Below are 19,748 nucleotides of genomic sequence, written 5' to 3' on the forward strand. Positions count from 1 at the left end.
GAGTCTTTTCCAACACCACAGTTCAAAAGCATCAGTTCTTTTCACTTAAGTTTTCTAAATTCTGTTAATCTGTCATTTCTCCGTTCATTTGAAATGCTACTTTTACCACATATAAATGAAGCAAATTTGGGACTTCGATTTCTGTTTTGTCAGTTTTTTTGTCTGCATCTTAGCCAATGTCACATGAATTCAGTCCCTTTAGCTGTCTAATAATTGTGAAATCTGGGGGTCTAAAGTTCCTCTCTTTCCCCATTATTCCTTTTTTTTTTCCCAAAAAAATTTTTCTCGGCTGTTCTCTGTCTTTACTTTTCCAGATACTCTATAGAATCAAATTTATTTGTTTCCTGCTAAATTCTTTGATATGAACTGGCATAAAAGATCTGGCTTTAATGATATTTTTCTTTTTGTTTTCGGCCTAAGTTTTATAGTCTTAATTTTCCTTTACTCTTAAGTTTCAAATTGAGATCAGTTTATTCCCTAACCTTCATCCTCTTTTTTTGGATATGTCTCTTGCTTCACTGTTATTTGCAAATTTTTGACTTTTGCTCCTCACACAGTGTATCAGAGATGATCTCATGTTAAACATTCAGCAGCCCTAAGACTATTCAAAAAAAAGTCATGTGAGAGTCAGACAGTTTCGGGGCTGGATTCATCTTTGCATGGGTTGGTGATGTGTCCCCCACTGCCCAGGCCTGAGTGCATGGCTCACGTCTGTCTGTTCCAGTTCTCCCGCCTAGAACCACAGATTAGTACTGCTCTCCAATTAGGTGAATTCTTAAGCAGGTGAATAACCACATTTGGGGAGTTTTGATGATAACCTCAATCTTTAGCAACAGATAAGATATGCGTATTACATGAAAGATCAGTTGAGCAGTTAGAGAGTAAGGACACTTTGATTATACCAGTTGCTCAGTCATGTGTTAAAAACAAAGGACCAGGTGTGTTAAGTTTATTTCACCTGTTAACAAGTAACAAAAGATACAGTTTAGGCTACATTACGGGAAGTATGGATCCAGATTAGGAAGGGTAATAGCTCCAGTCTGTACAAGTCAAACAGTTTTTTATTGTTTCGTGCACCTCTTTGATGCCAGGAACTATACCAGACACTTGAATACACAACTGATACCACAGTCTCCTTTACAGTAGAATTTCAAGTCAATAATAGATTTTTTAAAACCCAGAAGAAGAGCATAGAGGTTAGAGACACAGAACAGAAGCTCTAGAGCCTGTGGGACCTAGTACAAATTATTTAACCTCACTCTGTCTTAATTTCTTCGTGGGTAAAATGGAGTCAGTAAAAATACACTTCACACTTTTGTCCTAAGCAGTAATGAGGTGATGTATATGTGGGAAGCCTCTAGAACACACTGTGCCACATAGTGATGGCTCAGAAAATAGTATGGAGTGCTGTTTTGAAATGCTGAAAGGTAGTTGTTGTCTCAGCAGAGAGAGATTTCCCACCAGAAGCAATTGTGTGCCCCAGAGTTGGAGTGGTTGACCTGGGGCCTTTCTGGAACTGCAGGGAATTTAATCTGATTGGAGTGGAAGGTGCATGTGGACAGAGTAGCTAAGCACGAAGCTTCCCAGGGCGGCCGAGATCTCTAGGCGGGAGCTTTTGTGCCACGTTGAGGAGTCTGAAAGGCATTTAGAAAACGTTGTGGAACCTCAGAAACGCCTTAAATAGGGAGTGTCCACAACAGTTTCATCAGTGGAAAGACTGGTTCTTCACGGATGTGCAGAGACGCTAGGAAAGCCATTTGAGGTAGGCTATCCAGTCGGGAAGTGGTGCTCAACCCTGGCTGCACCTAGGAGCTTCCTGGAGAACTTTAACAGTCTAATGCCCAGGTTGACTCCAGTTATATCAGCAGCCTGGGGTTGAGACCCAGACATTGGCGGTTTTTTATTGCTTCCCAGATAATTCCATTGCACAGCCAGGGCTGTGAACCTCTATATTAGAGAAGTAACTGCATTCAAATGAGATTTGATAAAGTTCCAAATTAAACAGGTGCCAGCAACATAAAGGAGCCAGGGTAAGGAGATAACCAAGTAGGATGTGGTTGTTGGTTGAATGAAGAGGGGTTGATGGTTTCCTGCTTGGGTAGCTGGTGCGTGATGATCTATACCAAGAAGGAGAAGCAGATTTGGGTACTGGTCCTTGCTGAGTGGGCATGAGAAGGGTAAGGAATTTGACTTTTTTTAAGTTTTTTATTTTTGTATTGGAGTCCAGCCGATTAACAATGTTGTGATAGTTTCAGGTGGACAGCAGGGGGATTCAGCCATATGTATACATTTATCTGTTCTCCCCCAAACTCCTCTCTCCTCTGGGCTGCCACATAACACTGAACAGAGTTCCAGGCACTAAACAGTAGGACCTTGTTGGCTCTCCATTTTAAATATAGCAGTATGTACATATCCACCTTCAGCTCCCTAAGTATCCCTTCCCCGAGTCCTCCCCCCCAACCTCTGCAACCATAATTTTGTTCTCTAGGTCTGAGACTCTGGTGTGTAAATAAGTTCATTTGTACAATTTCTTTTTAGATTCTGCCTAGAAGAGATGTCATATGATTAAACAATTTGATTTTAAAATGTAGAATTTGAGGGAAATGATATAAGAAACTGAGGGGAAGGAGCCAGTAATATACTTGACAACTCAGAAGACAGAGGGAATAATTGATGCAAGAGTTCCCTGAGAAGACAGGAAGTACAGAGCAGATGTGAAAGAAGTAATTTATACGGGAATCTTCCTCTCTGAGAGAAATAAGATTTGAGGGTGCAAGTAAGCTCACCCCAGGCTGAGGAAGAGGGGCTGTAATTCAGCCTCATGGCCTGAGCTCCTTCCTGCGGGAGATCTGTGCAGAACTAAGAGATGAGAGCAGGCATTCAGGAGTTGGGCAGGCTTTGTAGGAGCTAACAAAGGGCCATCTGAGCATGGTGTCTTTCTGGTCCTACTCTTAAATGTTGATTTTTCCCCAGAGTTTCAATATTGACCTTCTTTCACACACTTCCTGTGTGATCTCCTTTGTTATATTGGATTCCACTGTTATCTTCTGAGAGAAATATTGATAAACGGAAGTTTGTCCAGAAAAGTTATGTATTAATAGTTGACCTTTCAAAAAATTATTGGTCGGCTTTTCATTTGGAGGGATAGCATTTTGCTACCTTAATTTGAAATTTAGTTTGTTGAGATCACTTGAAGACACTGTGAAGATCCTAGTAGTTTCTACCATCAGTAATTTGGTAGCATTATATTTGTTTTTCCAGTATAACAAAAATTTCAAAAAGTGGCTAACTCAATATTTTGAAACCCATGTTAACTTTTAATATTAAAATTTTGTTTTATAGTATAAAATTTTTTAATAGATATTTATTTTATGTCATGTTATACTTCATCTCCTTGTTGTTATGTTCTGTGATTTATAATAAAGATCTAACTGAAATTCTCAACTGTGATATAAATTATGATTTACATTAAGTTGTTAGTCGCTCAGTCGTGCCCGACTCTTTGCAACCCCATGGACTGCAGCCCACCAGGCTTCTCTATCATGAGATTTTCCAGGCAAGGATACTGGAGTGGGTTGCCATTTCTTTCTCCAGGGGATCTTCCCAACCCAGGGATCAAACCCAGGTCTCCTGCACTGTAGGCAGATTCTTTACCGACTGAGCTACAAGGGAAGCCCCGTGATTTACATTATGTACTCTTAAATATTTTTTCCTTTAAAAAACCAACTTAAGGTTTAGTGGTTATCAGAGAGACTGGACTGTATATTTTGCAGATTTATTTTGCTAATTATCCTCACTACAACAGAGCAGTAGTGTGACTTTTCTCTGTGCCTTCTTGTTCATAACTTGATAAATTACTTAAGCACAAATGTGGGCTTCTCAGCTGGCTCAGTGGTAAAGAATCCGCCTGCCAGTGCAGAGACACAGGTCCAGTCCCTGGGTTGGGAAGATCCCTTGGAGAAGGAAGTGACAATCCATTCCAGGCAATCCATTTTCAGGCAATTGCCTGAAAAACCCCGTAGATACGCAGCCTGGTGGGCTCCAGTCCATGGGGCAGCAAGAGAGTGAGAAACGACTTAGCAACTGAACAACAATAAAGGACAGACGCACAGGCTGATAGAAGGTGACCTTGACGCTGCAGAACATTAACCCAGTGCTCTAATATCATTTCAGGTAACGTTTCATTTGTTGCATTTCCCGTGTCCAGCACCAACTCACCAACAAAGATTTTACCAAAAACCTTAGGACCAATAAATGTGAATGTTGGACCCCAAATGGTAAGAAAATCATCATATTTTAGGATTTGAAACTTTGCTTAGTTTATCCTGATTTAAAGGATAGTTGTACTGAAGATGCTTGGTGAAATACTCCCGTGAATACTTTATCTCAGTCACTTAATTTTTAAAGTTTTATTTTTAGCTGAATGTAACTGGTTAGTCTTAAGAAAAAGACACTGTGTTTGTCAATGTTTAATTTTCATGTATTTTTGAATCTGGATTCTGAATGTGTGATATTAAGTTTTTTGCCCCTCTGCGAGGCTTCTCTTGTTTTCAGTTGTTTGAGCCAATTGATTTGAAATCTGTCATGTCTTACGTTCCGCTCCTTTTTCTTTTAAAATAACCTTTACTGCACTAAAGTATATACTTTCATATAAACTGATTATGACCCAGCAGTTAATCTGTATCTAGAGTTACTAATTTGAAAAACTCTTTGATGAAAGGACATTTAGGAAGAAACAACTCACCAATTAATCTTAATCTTAAGCAGTAGAAATAGTGAATTTAAATGGAAATATTTAACCATTTCTCTGAAGGTATTCCATTAATTATGCTAGAGCTTAAAGTAGATAGTGCTTTTAAGACAGCCTTATTTATAAACAGTCACATGCAGCTAATGTATTAATAAAAACGATACCTAATTTAAATGGCCTCACCCACCATTAGCAAAAGTACGTAAACATTTGAACAATAACTCTTCCTTGTCAGTGCTTATATCTTCTTATCTCTAGAGCCATAAGCATAAATTTTGTTCATAATATATGGTACTGTAGGCTATGCTAAATGCACAATTACTTAGATAAAAATCTCTTTTAACGTACTCGATGGCTTCGGAAGGTCTTTGAGATCTTAGGACATACTGGACATGACATTTTTCTTGATCTCTTGAGGACTGTTAATCATCTGGAGAATCCAAGCTAAAGATGTTGCCCAGTTCTGTAACTATGTGAAGAATGTCATTTAGCCCCAAGCTCATACAAACTTTAGCTCAGGTGAGGAGCCACAATTCTGAGTAGTTCAGGGTATATTTTCAAACATTTGCTAAGCATTTGGCCCTCACCAGCCACTGCAGTGGGTGCAAATGAGATGACACATCTGACTTGAAAGCCGGTATTTTGAAAGGTGATTCTATAAACATCAGAATTAAATAAGCATATGTGACCTTTCATGGATTTGCCCCTTAGAGTACTCCTCTGTTTTGAAAGACTGTTTCCTCTTGATATTTCAGTGATGCTGCTAAGGCTCAAATTTGAATGCCTGTTTGGGAAACGTGATTTTCCTTCCCACTGTCAATTTGAACTAAAAGTTCATATAAGTTTACACACTTCAGTTTTGACAGTGATACCTGCTCGTTTATATGACATACTCGATTACTGCAGACTTCAGAATCTGTCAGGAGTGGAGGTTTGGGGCTCTCCTTAAGAGCCAGCCCAAGACCAGTCTCCCTGATTCTCAGGTACTTTTTGTAGTTCTGGGTCCCCAGGCAGGAATCAGAGTTTTCTCTTTAATTTCCTAGTTTATTATAATTTGATTTCCTAATACATTGTAGAACCCCAGTAAGAACCATTTCTCTCTCTTCTTGTTTGTCTCTTTTGCATGGTTTCCCCTAATTTTCAGTCTGTTATCCATGATTTTTAAAACAATTTTGTTAAAAAATTCTTAAGTAAAGCCTCACCTGTTTGCCTCATACTTGCTCTTAAAATTTTTACATATCTCTTTGGAAACTGGATGTTCATGGTAGAGAGAAATTTCAAAAGTTCTCAAAAAAAAAAGTTATTTTCTGTGTTTATAGAAACTAGAAGTAACTGTGGCTTGGGATTCTTACTGTTTTCTTAAAGGTACCTGGTTTTATATATATGTGCACACACATATATTTATATAAGATAATCTCATGCTTATTTTAACATGGTTAAAAACTGCATATCTCTTACAATGACAATGAAAATTTTGTGAAATAATGAAACCCTTAAATATAACACTTTGTATTTAAATAGATTCCTTATAGTTTATAGTTATAGATTTTTTCTTTTCAGAATATACATGCTCTCTTGGCATTTCTTACTGTAGGTGGCAGTAGTACATAAGATATCTTGATTGAAGGCAGAAAATTTTCAGACTGAGGTTCAGTTGCTATATGACTTTCATAGGCTAAGTATAAATGTTCATTTCCCTTGTCAGATCAACTGAATATTATTTTAATTTGGGGCTTCAGAATTAAGGTTCAGTGTTATAAAGCATGTGTGACTTATCACCTATATGAACTAATTTTCCTGTTCATTGGTTGGTCGAGTTTTGTTGACTTCTGTGTGGTTTTGTTGAAGGCTCACTGTCACTGTTCTGGTTTAAGAACTCACTACATCTCACAAGAACTTCTAATATATGGATCCAGTACAAGTGTAGCATCCTTCCAGTCTTTGTTGGTGAAATGTTTGTTAAAGGCTTGCTAAGAGGAAGGAACAGAGCGTTGCTGATCACTCTCAGATCAGGAAAGAACAGCAACTAACAGCCTGACACTGAGGAAGGAAAAATGAACTGGAATGCCACAACGTAGTCCAAAGTCATTCTCAGTAAAGATAACCAGCTTTTCCCTGTGTCCTATTTCCCTTCCTCCTTTGTTGTTCTTCTTCTTTTTGTTTTTTCCTACAAAGCCCTTAAAATTAGGTAGAACTGAGCCTATAGAGTCCTAAAGAAAAAAACTCCATAGTTTTTTTTAGACTGCACGAGTAATGTAGTCTGTTGCAGAATAAGTTGGAATACTTAGAATTGCTTTGTGGAGACTCCTAGGAATACAGTAGACCAGGGGCTGATCAAATACTCAGACTGTATTTCTCAAGCACTCCTCCAGGTCAGCATAATAGAGAACAGAATGTATGATGCAGTGATTGGTGAGAACTACACCCTTCATGTGGTGTTTTCTTACTGGATTTTATGTAATCCTTTCTAGCATATCAATGAAGAAAGAAGCTACTTTTTTTCATCATTTTAAAAGCTGGGTCTTCTCAGTTCAGTAAATGTTTACTGATTCTTTCCTATGAGTGTCTCCTAGCACTGTGGTAGGCCCTGCAAACACCCTCTACCTTTAAGGATCCTGCATTGAGATGGAGGTGAGGAGTATGGTGGTATGGAAAATGTGGAAGGCTTGGAGGTGCATTCGCCTTGTCTAGTGTTCCTTTTTTCTCATGAGGCAAATTTCTGAATGCCTTGTTTAATGATCCTTGGCATATTGTGAGGATCAGAATTCCCTGGCTGTCTGTCAGTATTTGTTGTGTTTTGTTTGACTATAGAATTAATTTATTGAAATAGTTTCCTAATCATTTGTATGTAGTAACATCTCCCCAGCCCCACTAATATTCCCATTCCCTGGAGCATGCCTTTATTTTATTTACTGTTTTTTGTGTATGTGTGTGAAAATAGGGTTTTGGTAAAGTCCTTAATCTTAGTTCTATTCATTCCCTTTCTGGAGTCTGTCCATAGGAAATAGAAATTAATGCCAAGATAATTTTACAAAAAGGTTTATCACAGCGTTATTTGTAATACTGAATATTTGTAAAACTCTAATAATAAGAATGTTTTATGGTCTTTAAAATGTGTTTGAAGAATATTTAATGATATGAGGAAATGCTCTTAAAAAGAAACAAATAAAACTGCATCTATATAAGAATCCAAATTGTGTAATGTCTTTGCATATGTTTTGGACTGTGAAAATCTAATTTGATGTTATCCCAGTTCTAGTTAATCAAGTTCAACTAAAATTAGTTTTCATAATTCTAAAGCAAGGTTTTCATTTTTCTGATTTTTAAAATGTTGTCAGTCACCTTCCCAATTGCTATTCACGTGCTGAAATCCACAGTGTACTTTGTATCAGTGTTGATACTTGTGCTTCAAGATCTTAGAATATACAAGTGGGTCAAAGGTATTGCTTATATTTTAGATGATTGATATTAAGTACATTTTAGATAATAAGGTTTCCTCCTTATAAGCTTATTTTCTGCCTGTAGGCTTGCCGTAACAACTAAGAATAGTTTTCCTTGTTCTGACTTTACAGATTATAAGCACACCACAGAGACTAACCAGTTCAGGAAGTGTTCTGATTGGGAGTCCATATACCCCTGCACCAGCAATGGTTACTCAGACACACATAGCAGAAGCTACTGGCTGGGTCCCAGGGTAAGAGTGGTACTGCAAGTTACCATTTTTTTAAACTTTTTTTAAAGTTCTGATCTTTTTTTGCTCACTGTCTTATCTTCTGTTGTTGTTTTATGGCTTTAAAAACTAGTATGTTTCCTTTCAGATCACCTGTTTATTTCATTTTATGTCCTAGCTATAAAATGGGTGTCTAGGATATAAAATGCGCATCTAGGATATAGCCTCTGGATCTTGGTTCCCTGACGAGGGATTGAACCCCTGTCCTCTGCAGTGGAAGCATAGAGTCTTAACCACTGGACCACCAGGGAGTTCCCTGGAACAACCATTTTAAACAGAAAAATAAAATAATAACTGAAACATCGTTCTTCAGCTCTGAAAGAAGACTGCTTTTTTTGATTTGACTTTTAGCCACTTTGGAGATGTAAAAACTGCATTTTATATTGTTTTAACACACATAAGAAAGGAGTTATGTATATGTGTGTGTGTGTTTAGAATTTCTTCTTGAAACTAGCATTTTTGTTTCATGTAAAACCAGAAAAAGAACTAGGAAAAAAAGAGACCAAAATATATTAAAACTTTCATTGAGTTTTCTCTTGATTCTTTTTAAAGCTGGGCAGTTAAATCAGTGTCCCTTCTTCGTTACTCATTTGCTGCTTTTAATATCAGGTCCCTGCATGTTCCATCTTTACCTTAGAATAACCTTATTCAACCTTTTCCCCCTTCTTATCATTTTAGTATCTCATCCCTCCATAAAAGGAAATAGTAAAATAAGTGACTGAAAATTTTATTTTGTCCCTTTAGAAATTATTTCCAACATGGCATACCACACTGGTCGTTCTGTCATTGACTTACACCTGTGAGTTCTAATAAGCAAACAGTAAATCTTGGTTCACTAAGAATCTCCTTGCTTCAAGGATATTAAAGAAATGAATGAAATAACAATCTTGGCAGGGTGCTTTAAGTTACACACACACGCATTAGAGGCAAAAGAGGGGTGTGTGTGTGTGTGTGTGTGTGTGTGTGTGTAGAGCAAAAGAGGTGTGTGTGTGTGTGCGTGCGTGCGTGTGTGCATGCGTGCGTGTGTGCATGCGTGCGTGCGTGTGTGTGTGCGTGCGTGCGTGTGTGTGCTTAGTCGTGTCCAGCTCTTTAGAGGTGTGTGTGTGTGCGCGCGTGCGTGTGTGTGTGTGTGTGTGTGTGTGCTTAGTCGTGTCCAGCTCTTTGTGACCCTGTGGACTGTAGCCTACCAGGCTCTTCTGTCCATGGAAATCTCCAGGTAAGAATATGGGAGTGGGTTGCCATTTACTTCTGCAGGGGATATTCCCTACCCATTGCATCTCTGCATTGGTAGGCAGATTCTTTACCCCTTGAGACATCGCTTCATATGTATACATAATGTCTTTTCTATTATCAAGTAAGATGAAGTGACAGAATCACCTGTAATTCCATGGCCTTTCAGTTCAGTTCAGTCACTCAGTCATATCTATCTCTTTGCGACTCCATGGACTGCAGTACGCTGCAGCTTCCTTGTCCGTCACCAACTCCTGAAGCTTGCTCAAACTCATGTTCATCGAGTCAGTGATGCCATCCAGCCATCTCATCCTCTGTCGTCCCCTTCTCCTCCTGCCTTCAGTCTTTACCAGCATCAGGGTCTTTTCCAGTGAGTCAGTTCTTTGCATCAGGTGGTCTAAGTATTGGAGTTTCAGCTTCAGCATCAGTCCTTCCAATGAATATTCAGGACTGATTTCCTTCAGAATTGACTGGTTTGATCTCCGTGCAGTCCACGGGACTCTCAAGAGTCTTTTCCAACACCATAGTTCAAAAGCATCAATTCTTCAGCACTCAGCTTTCTTCATAGTCCCACTTTCACATTCATGCATAACTACTGGAAAAACCATAGCTCTAACTAGACGGACCTTGGTCGGCAAAGTAATGTCTGTGCTGTCTAGGTTGGTCATAACTTTCTCCCAAGGAGCAAGTGTCTTTGAATTTCATGGCTGCAGTCACCATCTGCAGTGATTTTGGAGCCCAAGACAAGAAAGTCCATAACTGTTTCCGTTGTTTCCCTATCTATTTGCCATGAAGTGATGGGACCAGATGCCATGATCTTCGTTTTTTGAATGCTGAGTTTTAAGCCAGCTTTTTCACTCTCCTCTTTCACTTTCATCAAGAGGCTCTTTGTTCCATCTTTAACAATAGCATGTTAAGTCCATAATAGCATGTTAAGTCCATAATAATAGCAATACCATGACCTTCGTTCAGTCCTTAACAATATCCTCATATACATGTGCAAGTTAGGTTTGAGTTTTAATGAAAGCCAAGTCTCTGCCAGTAGTGCTGGCCTGCTTTGGAGATGACCAGGGTTTGGCTATTTTCAATAACTGGCTGTGCTTTATACTGCATGTAGTATGATTGTCTAATGTTTTTAAGAACCAGTCTTCCCAGAGTGAATAAAACTTTTCTGTACCTTCTCATTTATTGTTTTTGTTTCATTGGTAGACACACAAGTCGTGTCTGACTCTTTGTGACTCCATGTACTGTAGCCCACCAGGCTCCTCTGTCCATGGGATTCTCCAGACAAGAATACTGGAGTGGGTTGCCATTTCCTTCTCGAGGGGATCTTCTTCACCCAGGGATCAAACCTGTGTCTCCTGCAGGAAAGCCCTTCTCATTTATAAATTTGCAGTATTTCTTCCTAGAGATTCGTTAAGCTCATTTCAAACCTATGACTGTTGTGATTTCTTGAGTCCAGTGACAAAATTTAAGTTCTGATTTTATGTACATATCTTTTGTAATTCTTAGTTTTGTGTTTGGATATATATTCCGTGTGGAATTAGATCAGTTAAAATAAATTATTCATGAAGTAAAGTTCCTTATGCATTTTCATTTTTTTTTTCCTTTTCAGTGATAGAAAGCGGGCTAGAGAATTTATAGACTCTGATTTTTCAGAAAGGTGAGTAAAAGTTTTAAGTAATTTGTTCAAGAGATTCTATTGCATAGAGAGAGGTTTAGTACCCAGACTCTTAAGTAATGAGATGTTTTTCTTCATGTAACTTTAAGTTCATTAAATTTCAACTGTTATTTCATTCCACATTGAGTATTCTGCTTCACTCATCATTGCATAAGTGTATTATGTTTATGTAGTTTCAGAAGATACTGTTCTGTGGGTAGCTTGGCTCTTGGCAGTTTGCTATTTAGCACACTCCCTCCTTTGGGGAGATGAAGTGTTCTGCTAAAGTGACTATTCTTGAATACCTCAAAATATACAAACTTTAAAAACAAGTTTTCTTGAACACATTTAAAGATCATAGTAAATCCTCACTTCTTTTTTTTTAAACCTTCCAGTTCTATTGAGATATAATTAACATACAGCCCTGAATACATTTAAGGTAATACAGCACAGTAATTTGATTTGTTAATACGTACGTCATAAAGCAGTTATCACAGTAAGTTTAGTGAACCATCTCATATAGATATAAAATAAATACGTAAAAATTTTTCTTGTGACAAGAACTCTTAGGATTTACTCTCATATATAACATACAGGGCTTCCCAGGTGGCGAACCCACCTGCCAGTGCAGGAGACACAGGACGTGAGGGTTCCATCCCTGGGTCGGGAAGATCCCCTGGAGGAGGAAATGGCACCCCACTCCAGTACTCCTGCCTGGAAGATGCCATGGATTGAAGAACCTGGTGGGCTACAGTCCATGGGATCACTAAGAGTTGGACACAACTGAGTGCCTATGCACGCACACACATATAAAATACAGTCGTGTTAATTTACCATGTCGTACGTTACATCTCCTTTCTTAAATAATACAAGTGTAGTGTAATCTTTCCTTAGACTGTTAGGACAGTGATTCTCAGTTCTAGGTGTGCAGCAGAATCACCTATGGTCTGTTGAGTAAACTGTAATTGCTTACTAAATCAGAAACTCCAGGATTGAAACCTTATCACTTTAGGATCATTATTTGAACTCAGTATTTCACCCAAGTCACTATACTAAGTATCATATTAATGTCACATTATACTAAAATAAAACATAATCTCAGAGGCTGTTTAGATAAAACCTTGCCAGCAACACTTTCTAGATTGATTCTAGAGCTTTTTCAATTGCTTTTTTTCAACGATGTTTTAGTCTCCTTTCTCCTGTTAGGTCATCTGCTTTCAACACAGCTTTCTGTCTTTTCCAGTTTCTAGTTGCTACCTCAGATTTGTTGTACACTGAGAACCTACTTGGCCAGATGTGTTAGAATCCCATCTAAAATAAAAGTGAACGGGCCCCGAAGTGAAGACCTCGAGGCTGTGTTTTAAAATGTTAGTTTTCTTGCATGACACTAGCTCTGGTTTAGTTCCTTGCTGACCTTTGTTCTCAGATCTTAACTGTTTTGAACAGATAAAATCATATCTGAGAAGCTGCTGTATTACATAGAACTGTATGGTGAGATGGTCTTTTCTCTCTAATGGGAATTCATTTTTCCAACTCATACTGTTTCATCTTCGTGTTTATCCTGGGAAAGGGCAGCAGTACAACTTTTTAACCGTGTATTCGGCAGTGTTTACGGCCTTAAAATGGAACTGTTCACTTGTTATGATTGACATCACCTGAGTATGCAAATAATACAAAAAAGCAAGGTTCTTTATATTCTTCACAAGAGAGGAAACTCTAGAGATAGCATATAGAAGTGCCAGGCTAGGTTTGTTGCCATAACCATTGACTTGACTTCGCTTTTCTGCATTTGCTTCATGGGCCTTTTTTCCTAGTGCTTTCTATATTACTCTCCTTTTATTCTTTAATATAACTTTTCTGTACTGAATCCCATCCCCCTCCCTAACCAAACCACCCAAATGACTACAGGCGGTTTTCTTCTTGTGTTATTGTTGTTACACATGTTCCTTTCCTCCAGATGAATGTGTTTTTCTATAATGCCGTAAAAAGTCTTGGGTTCCCTTTTCCCCCGTGCTAAGGTTCAAAAAGCCAGCTCTCAACCACAAACTAATCTTCTTCACTTCTTCATTGTCTCTTTAGTGATTTAATCTCCCTATGGTGATTAAATATAGTAAGTATTTTTGCTAGTGTTCCTTGGGGACATAGATTTATATATATAATACACATGCATACTCCCACATGGATATGTACTATATAAGGTTTTTATCCTCATCTTACCACTTGACAGTACAACTTGAAGTATGCTTTACACAGCTCTTCCTTTGTTGAGTTCCTTTGCAAGACCAAGTCACTTTCTGAAGAAATCTTGTTAGTAGGTAAAGGATCCATTGAGGGATTCTTGTTAGTTTTTTCTTTGTGTTCTGATCCACTGAACTTCTTTGCAAAGAGGTTGTGGAAATTGCTTTGAAAGCCCCCTTTCTGGTCTCGCCTGGAGTTTTGATCCTGAAAGATGTTTGTTCCCTTTTGTCTTTCTTCCTTGGACAGTCTGGTGGTGTCTTGCAAATACATCTCTTCCAAATGGGAAGTGTCCTATGTGAGAGTTCCCTGGGGGGAAGAAAGGTCCTGGGTGTTTGACAGATAGCAGCAATAGCCTACATGTGTTTACTTTATTTCTGTCTTCAAGGAATAGGATTTAGCACAGTGGTGTTTTTCTCTTCCTTTGTGCTCATATACTCTTTATATATATTTTATTCTGTTGGAATATAGGTAAAACTTTTATTTACAATAAACTAATTTAAACTCAGTCATGTCCGACTCTTTGCAACCCCATGGACTGTAGCCTACAAGGCTCCTCTGTCCATGGAATTTTCCAGGCAAGAGTATTGGAGTGGGTTGCCATTTCCTCCCCCAAATTTAAACTGTAATAAACTAATAATAAAAATCAATATAATTAATATCTGTACTGCTTTGACGATGTTTATGAAGTTGTCTATTTATTCAACAAGTGTTTTGAATATCTGCTAAGTGTTGGTAAGTTCTAGGGATGAATGAGAATAATAAGCAAGATAGATAAGTCTCTGCCCTTGAAGAGCTTATATTTGGGGAGGGGGTGCAATAAAGAAGTAAGATAACTAGGTTGTGATAGGTGGTATACAAAAAACTAAGAAGGACGATTTGTAGATAATTGGAAGGATGATGGCTACCTTAGAAAGGCCTCTCTAAGGGGTGATGTTTGAATACAAGGAAGACAGGCTAGTTCCTTGAGGAGCTTGGGATTCTAGGCACAGGGAATGGCGAATGCAGAGCTCCCAAGTGAGGAACCAGGTTGTGATACTCAGGGAAGCGCAGTGGCTCGGAGATCATGAGCAAGTCAGAGAGAGATACGAGATGAGGAGGGAGAGGTAGACACAGGTCAGAGTATGAAAGGCCTTGTAGGTCATGGTAGAGAATTTGGGTTTTATTCTAAATAGGATTTTAAGCAGGGAAGTAATGTGATCTGATTTATACTGACTGCTGAGAGGGATCTGGACTCTAAGGAGATAAGAGCAAAAGTGGAGAAATAAGTTAGAAGGCAGGAGGCAGTGACCTGACAGTGGAGATGGGAAAAAATGGGTAAATTTTGCAATTTGGAAACAGAATTTATTGATGGATTGAATGAAGGAAAGAGGAATAAAGGATGACTTGATTTTTTGCAGTAAGAGCTAGGTGAATACTGGTGCCATTAGCATTTACTGTAGTTAGGAATAGGTTTGGGGAGGAATTGAGTTTTGTTCTGGACACATGAAGTTTGAGAGGTTTTTCAATTTTCTATGTATGTATCAAGAGTATCAATTAGTATAATCAGTAGTATCTTCAGTTTGGATGAGGCCAACCCAGGCCTGGATGACATAATGCAAGGTGGAGAAAGAGTGAAGATCTGTAAATAATAAAAATTTCTTTCCCATTTCCCCTCTCCCTCACACAGTGGATAGAAATACACAGGAAAATGGGATTTGGGTTGGATTTTTTCCCCTAAATTATGTTACTAAATTACTTTGCTGATTTAAATATTCTGGTTAACTTAATTTAATGAGAAAGGAAGTTTTTATTATATATTGTATATAATTTCTTGTTTAAATGGGATACATTTATTAGTTTACATCTGGAAAATACTGTTATACTGCAGATTTTAGTTTCATATTACTTTTGTAAATAAATATAAATTATTGTGGCAAAATATAAAAAGACAGTGATTGGTGATTCTAGTTTAGTGCCTGGAAAGATAAATACTCTTGGAAACAGTTCTTTTAAATACTTCAGATGGAATGTGAATATGAAATTATGAAGACCTCAAATAAAATAAAACTTGCTTTTCAAACTGTGCTAGATTGGTAGTTCTATTTTCTTAAATATTAAAAACATGTTTAATTTGGTAATTTGATTTTATTTGGCAAGGAATGCTTCCTACTGATTTTTTTTTTAAGAGACTAATAGAAATGATAGTGTTTACAGCCTGTGACCAAATTTTCATGTTATTCAGAAAGAGGGTTTGAGTGGTTCAGAGAGCTCAGGTTTGAGAAAATGTGTAAACTCTACTTTTAAGATTTCGAGGCAATTCCCTGGTGGCCCAGCAGTTAGGGCTATGTACTCTTACTGTCAAGGGCCTGGGGGTGATCTTTGGTTGGGAAACTAAAATCTCAAAAGCTGTACAGCACAGCCAAAAATAAATAAATAAAACTGGCCCACTTAAAAAGAAAAATTTAGATAGGGAGCTTCTAGTTTGAGATGATGGATTGAGTAGCCATTTTAAATCTCCAACTCGTAAGATTCTGTTGAAATATTTTGTGTGTTAAAAAAAAAAAGGAAATCTCATAAATTGCCATAAAATATGATAGAGGTGTAGGGTTCTCCAGGATTAGGAGATGAAGGCTGGTGTGATTATAAAGATGACAAGTGAAAGTGGACAAACCCATGTCCCAAAATACCCATGGGAGAAGTCAGATTGGGAGACGGAAGCTATTTTCACTTGCACTGACTTGGTGAGGTCCCAGGCCCAGAGTTGAGAGGCATAAAAAGTGAGAATGAATTGGTGGGGGAAGGACTGAGGACGATGAAATGACACCTATCCAAGGAGCACCTGGGCCAGTGGAACCTGCTCAACCCTCCAGATGGCCAGATGGCCTGTGCCCCGTCTCCACACATAAAAATTACATGTTGTGGCATAAATTATCCTTCCTTCCTTTTCATTGCCTGCCTGCCTTTTTATGTACAATATAACATTGTATGGATATATCGCATTTTTCCTGTATTTGTTCATTAATGATGGACATCTGAGTTGATTCTCCATTTTGAGTTCCCTTATGGCTCAGACGGTAAAAGCATCTGCCTGTAATGCAGGAGACCCAGGTTCAATCCCTGGGTCAGGAAGAGCCCCTGGAGAAGGAAATGGTAACCCACCCCAGTACTCTCGGCTGGAAAATCCCATAGATGGAGGAGCCTGGTAGGCTACAGTCCATGGGGTTGCTAAGAGTTGGACACAACTGAATGACTTCACTTTCACTTTCTATTTTGGCTGTTATAAATGCTGCTGTAAACACTTGTGAACAAATCAGTTCTCATTTCTCTTGAATATATACCTAGGAATAAAATTACCTATGGCAATTCTTTCTTTAGCTTTTTGAGTAACTGTCAGTTATATTCCCACCAACAAAGGTTATGTCTCCAGCTCCTTACCAACATTTCCTATCCATCTCTTTTTATTTTAGCCATCCTTGTGAATGTGAAGTGTATCTCATTTTGGTTTTAATTTGCAGTTCATAGTGGTTGATGATGTTAAGCATTTTTTCAAGTGTTTATTGGCTGTTTGTATATCTTTTTATTTTCCTAGTACAAATATTTTATGAGTAATTTCTGGCAGTTTCTAACCACTGGAGTATATTGCACAATAAACCACATCACATTTTCCAGGAAGAAAAAAAAAACACTAAATATGAATAGTAATGACATCACCTACTGAATTAGGACAGTTAAAATTTGCTTCAAATATTTCTTTGTGGGAAGGGACATCACACTTTCACTCAGTTAAGAGAAATATTTTTAGAGTCTGGAGATCTTTTGTGGGTTTTTGTTTTTTAAAATCATGCTATGAATTCATAGGGAGTGGGTTCTGGCAGCTCCGGCTCTCTCCCATTAGTTCTCAGAAAGTGTGCCTTTCTGGGTGGAGCAGGCTGGTGCATCAGTTGATCCCAGGTACCTTTTTTGACTTTTTTCTTTTTCTCATCACTTTCCTTCACATGTTTCTGGAAGCTCTCTCGGCCTTTAGAGTGCTTAATTTGCTCCATGTGCTCAGTCATTCTTTGGGCAGGCGTCTTGCCCTTAACTTGCTGGTTTGTTTACAGCAATGGCAACAGCGTGCTGGATGGCATGGCAGCCTCTTCCAGTGTCGCTGTGGTGGCGTTTGTGGGGAATTGCTTTGTGAACAGTGCCCATTCCTTTGATGTCTACAAGGTCATGTTTCTCGTAGAGCCTCAAGTTTGTGGCCAAAGGAACAACTCCGTGTTTTCTGAAAAACCTAGAGAGCATAGAGCAGGTGTCTCTCGTCTTTCCTTTTATGTTGGTCATTTCGGCAGATTGCTAGCAAGATGGCATTCCAGCTTAAAGGAAGGCTAAATATCTTCTTTGAAGAACTCTATTGAGATCTTTTGGTTTGTTGTTGGTGGTGCTGGTTTTGTTATTGAGTCATAAGAATTCTTTATGGGTTATAGATACAAGACCGTTGTCGGATATATGGTTTGCAAAAAAGTTCTGATCTCTGGATTGATTTTTCACCTACAGGAAGCACAGAACTTTCAAAATTTGACTGTTTATCTTGTTTATATTTTCTTGTGGTACTTACGTTTTTGGTATCATATCTTATTTTAAGAATTGCCAAGTCCCAAGATCACAAAGACTTAACACCAATATTTTTAACAGGTTTATGGGTTTTGTGCTTACATTTAGATCTTTGACCTATTTTGAGTTAATTTTTGTAGCCTGTGACATTTTAAAGTTTATTTGTTTAATATAACTCAAAAGCATATAGAAGATCTGTGAAAATGTAGACATTTTAATAACATTTTTTCAACCATTTAAATTTCTAAAATAAGCCTGGTTTTAAGTTTATTATTTCAAATTATTAGCTAAATTTAAAAAGTACACTCTGTATTATTTTGTTCTTAACCCTCATTTTGTGATGGGGAGTCAAGCATTCCTGAACTATTTTTGTCAAGAAAAGGCACGTCTTCTCTGAATGTGGTAGCAGTAATAGTAAGCCAAATGTGACAATGAAAGTAATTTAAAGAATGAAGAACAAGAAAGTTTGTTTTGCTCAGAAGCATAATCCCTTGTATACTGAGTTGGTTTTTTGGAAATAATTAATTACAAAATGCTGGAAACCTCAGCATATTATTTTATAGATGCATAAAAGCCATCAACCCTTAAACATAAAAGACAACGAAACATAAATTCAAAACCAAAACAACAAAAAACCACTGAGAAAATAGATTAATAAATTCAAAACATATGAACAAACACTGAGAAAATACATTATTGTGCGTCTATCACCACTATCCATCTCCAGAACTTTTCCACCATCCCCTACTAGAAACCCATACCAATTAAGGAACATCTCTTCACTCTCTCCTCTTGCAGTCTCTGGGAACCATAGTTATACTTTCTGTCTCCATAAATTTGACAATTCTAGGTAGCTCGTATAAAAGAAATCATATGATATTCATCTGTTGATGGACATTTAGGTTTTCACCATTTGACTATTATGAATGTTGCTGGTATGAGTGTGGGTGTACAAACATCTGTTTGAGTCCCCTACTTGAAATTTCTTTGCGTATACACCCTGAAGGGGAATTGCTGGATCATATGGTAATTATAGGCTTCGTTTTTGTGGAAGCACCGTAGTATTTTCTGTAGAGACTGCCCACTTTACATTCCCACCAGTGGTGGGTGCATGAAGGGTCCAATTTTTCCATGTCCTCCCAATGCTTATTGGCTGGGGTTTTCTTTGTTTGTTTTGTTTAATTAAAGTCATCCTAATGTGTGTGAATGATATCTCATTGTGGTTTTGTTCTGCGTTTCCCTAATGATTAGTGATATTGAACATCTTTTCATGTACTTATTGGCCATTTGTATATCTTCTTGGAAGAAATGTCTGCTCAAGTCTTTTGTCCATTTTGAGTTGTTTTTTGTTGTTGTTGTTGTTAAGTTCTTCATCTAGCCCTTAACTTGTAAAATTCTTTTACTGGAGGCATTGTACACTTAACTTTGAAAAAAGTGGTTTACAGGCTTGGTTGTGGGACCAAGTCCCCTGTCTGTACTGGCGGTATCAGCTGTCCTAAATTCGGTTGAATTTGATGTAAATGTTGATTGGTTTGGCATGACGATCCACCAGCCTTCCAATGGTGCGG

The 19,748-nt window shown here is 38.0% G+C and overlaps 1 protein-coding gene and 1 pseudogene across 6 annotated transcripts in view; one reads left to right on the top strand and one right to left on the bottom strand.

Annotated features, from left to right (window-relative positions):
- Nucleotides 1–19,748, top strand: part of TFDP2 (transcription factor Dp-2) — a 209,764-nt gene that overhangs the window by 152,790 nt on the left and 37,226 nt on the right. For 5 of the 6 annotated variants that reach the window (XM_018049635.1, XM_018049643.1, XM_018049665.1 and 2 more), the window contains 3 exons: nucleotides 4,174–4,277; nucleotides 8,323–8,444; nucleotides 11,326–11,373. In XM_018049635.1, the coding sequence (XP_017905124.1) occupies nucleotides 4,174–4,277; nucleotides 8,323–8,444; nucleotides 11,326–11,373 (274 nt within the window). The remainder of the gene's footprint in view (nucleotides 1–4,173; nucleotides 4,278–8,322; nucleotides 8,445–11,325; nucleotides 11,374–19,748) is intronic. The other variant, XM_018049648.1, reaches the window with a different exon arrangement.
- On the bottom strand, nucleotides 17,427–17,910 carry LOC106502408 (annotated as a pseudogene).

Source organism: Capra hircus, chromosome 1 (genome assembly GCF_001704415.2).
Source record: "Capra hircus breed San Clemente chromosome 1, ASM170441v1, whole genome shotgun sequence".
In the NCBI taxonomy this organism is placed as follows: domain Eukaryota; kingdom Metazoa; phylum Chordata; class Mammalia; order Artiodactyla; family Bovidae; genus Capra; species Capra hircus.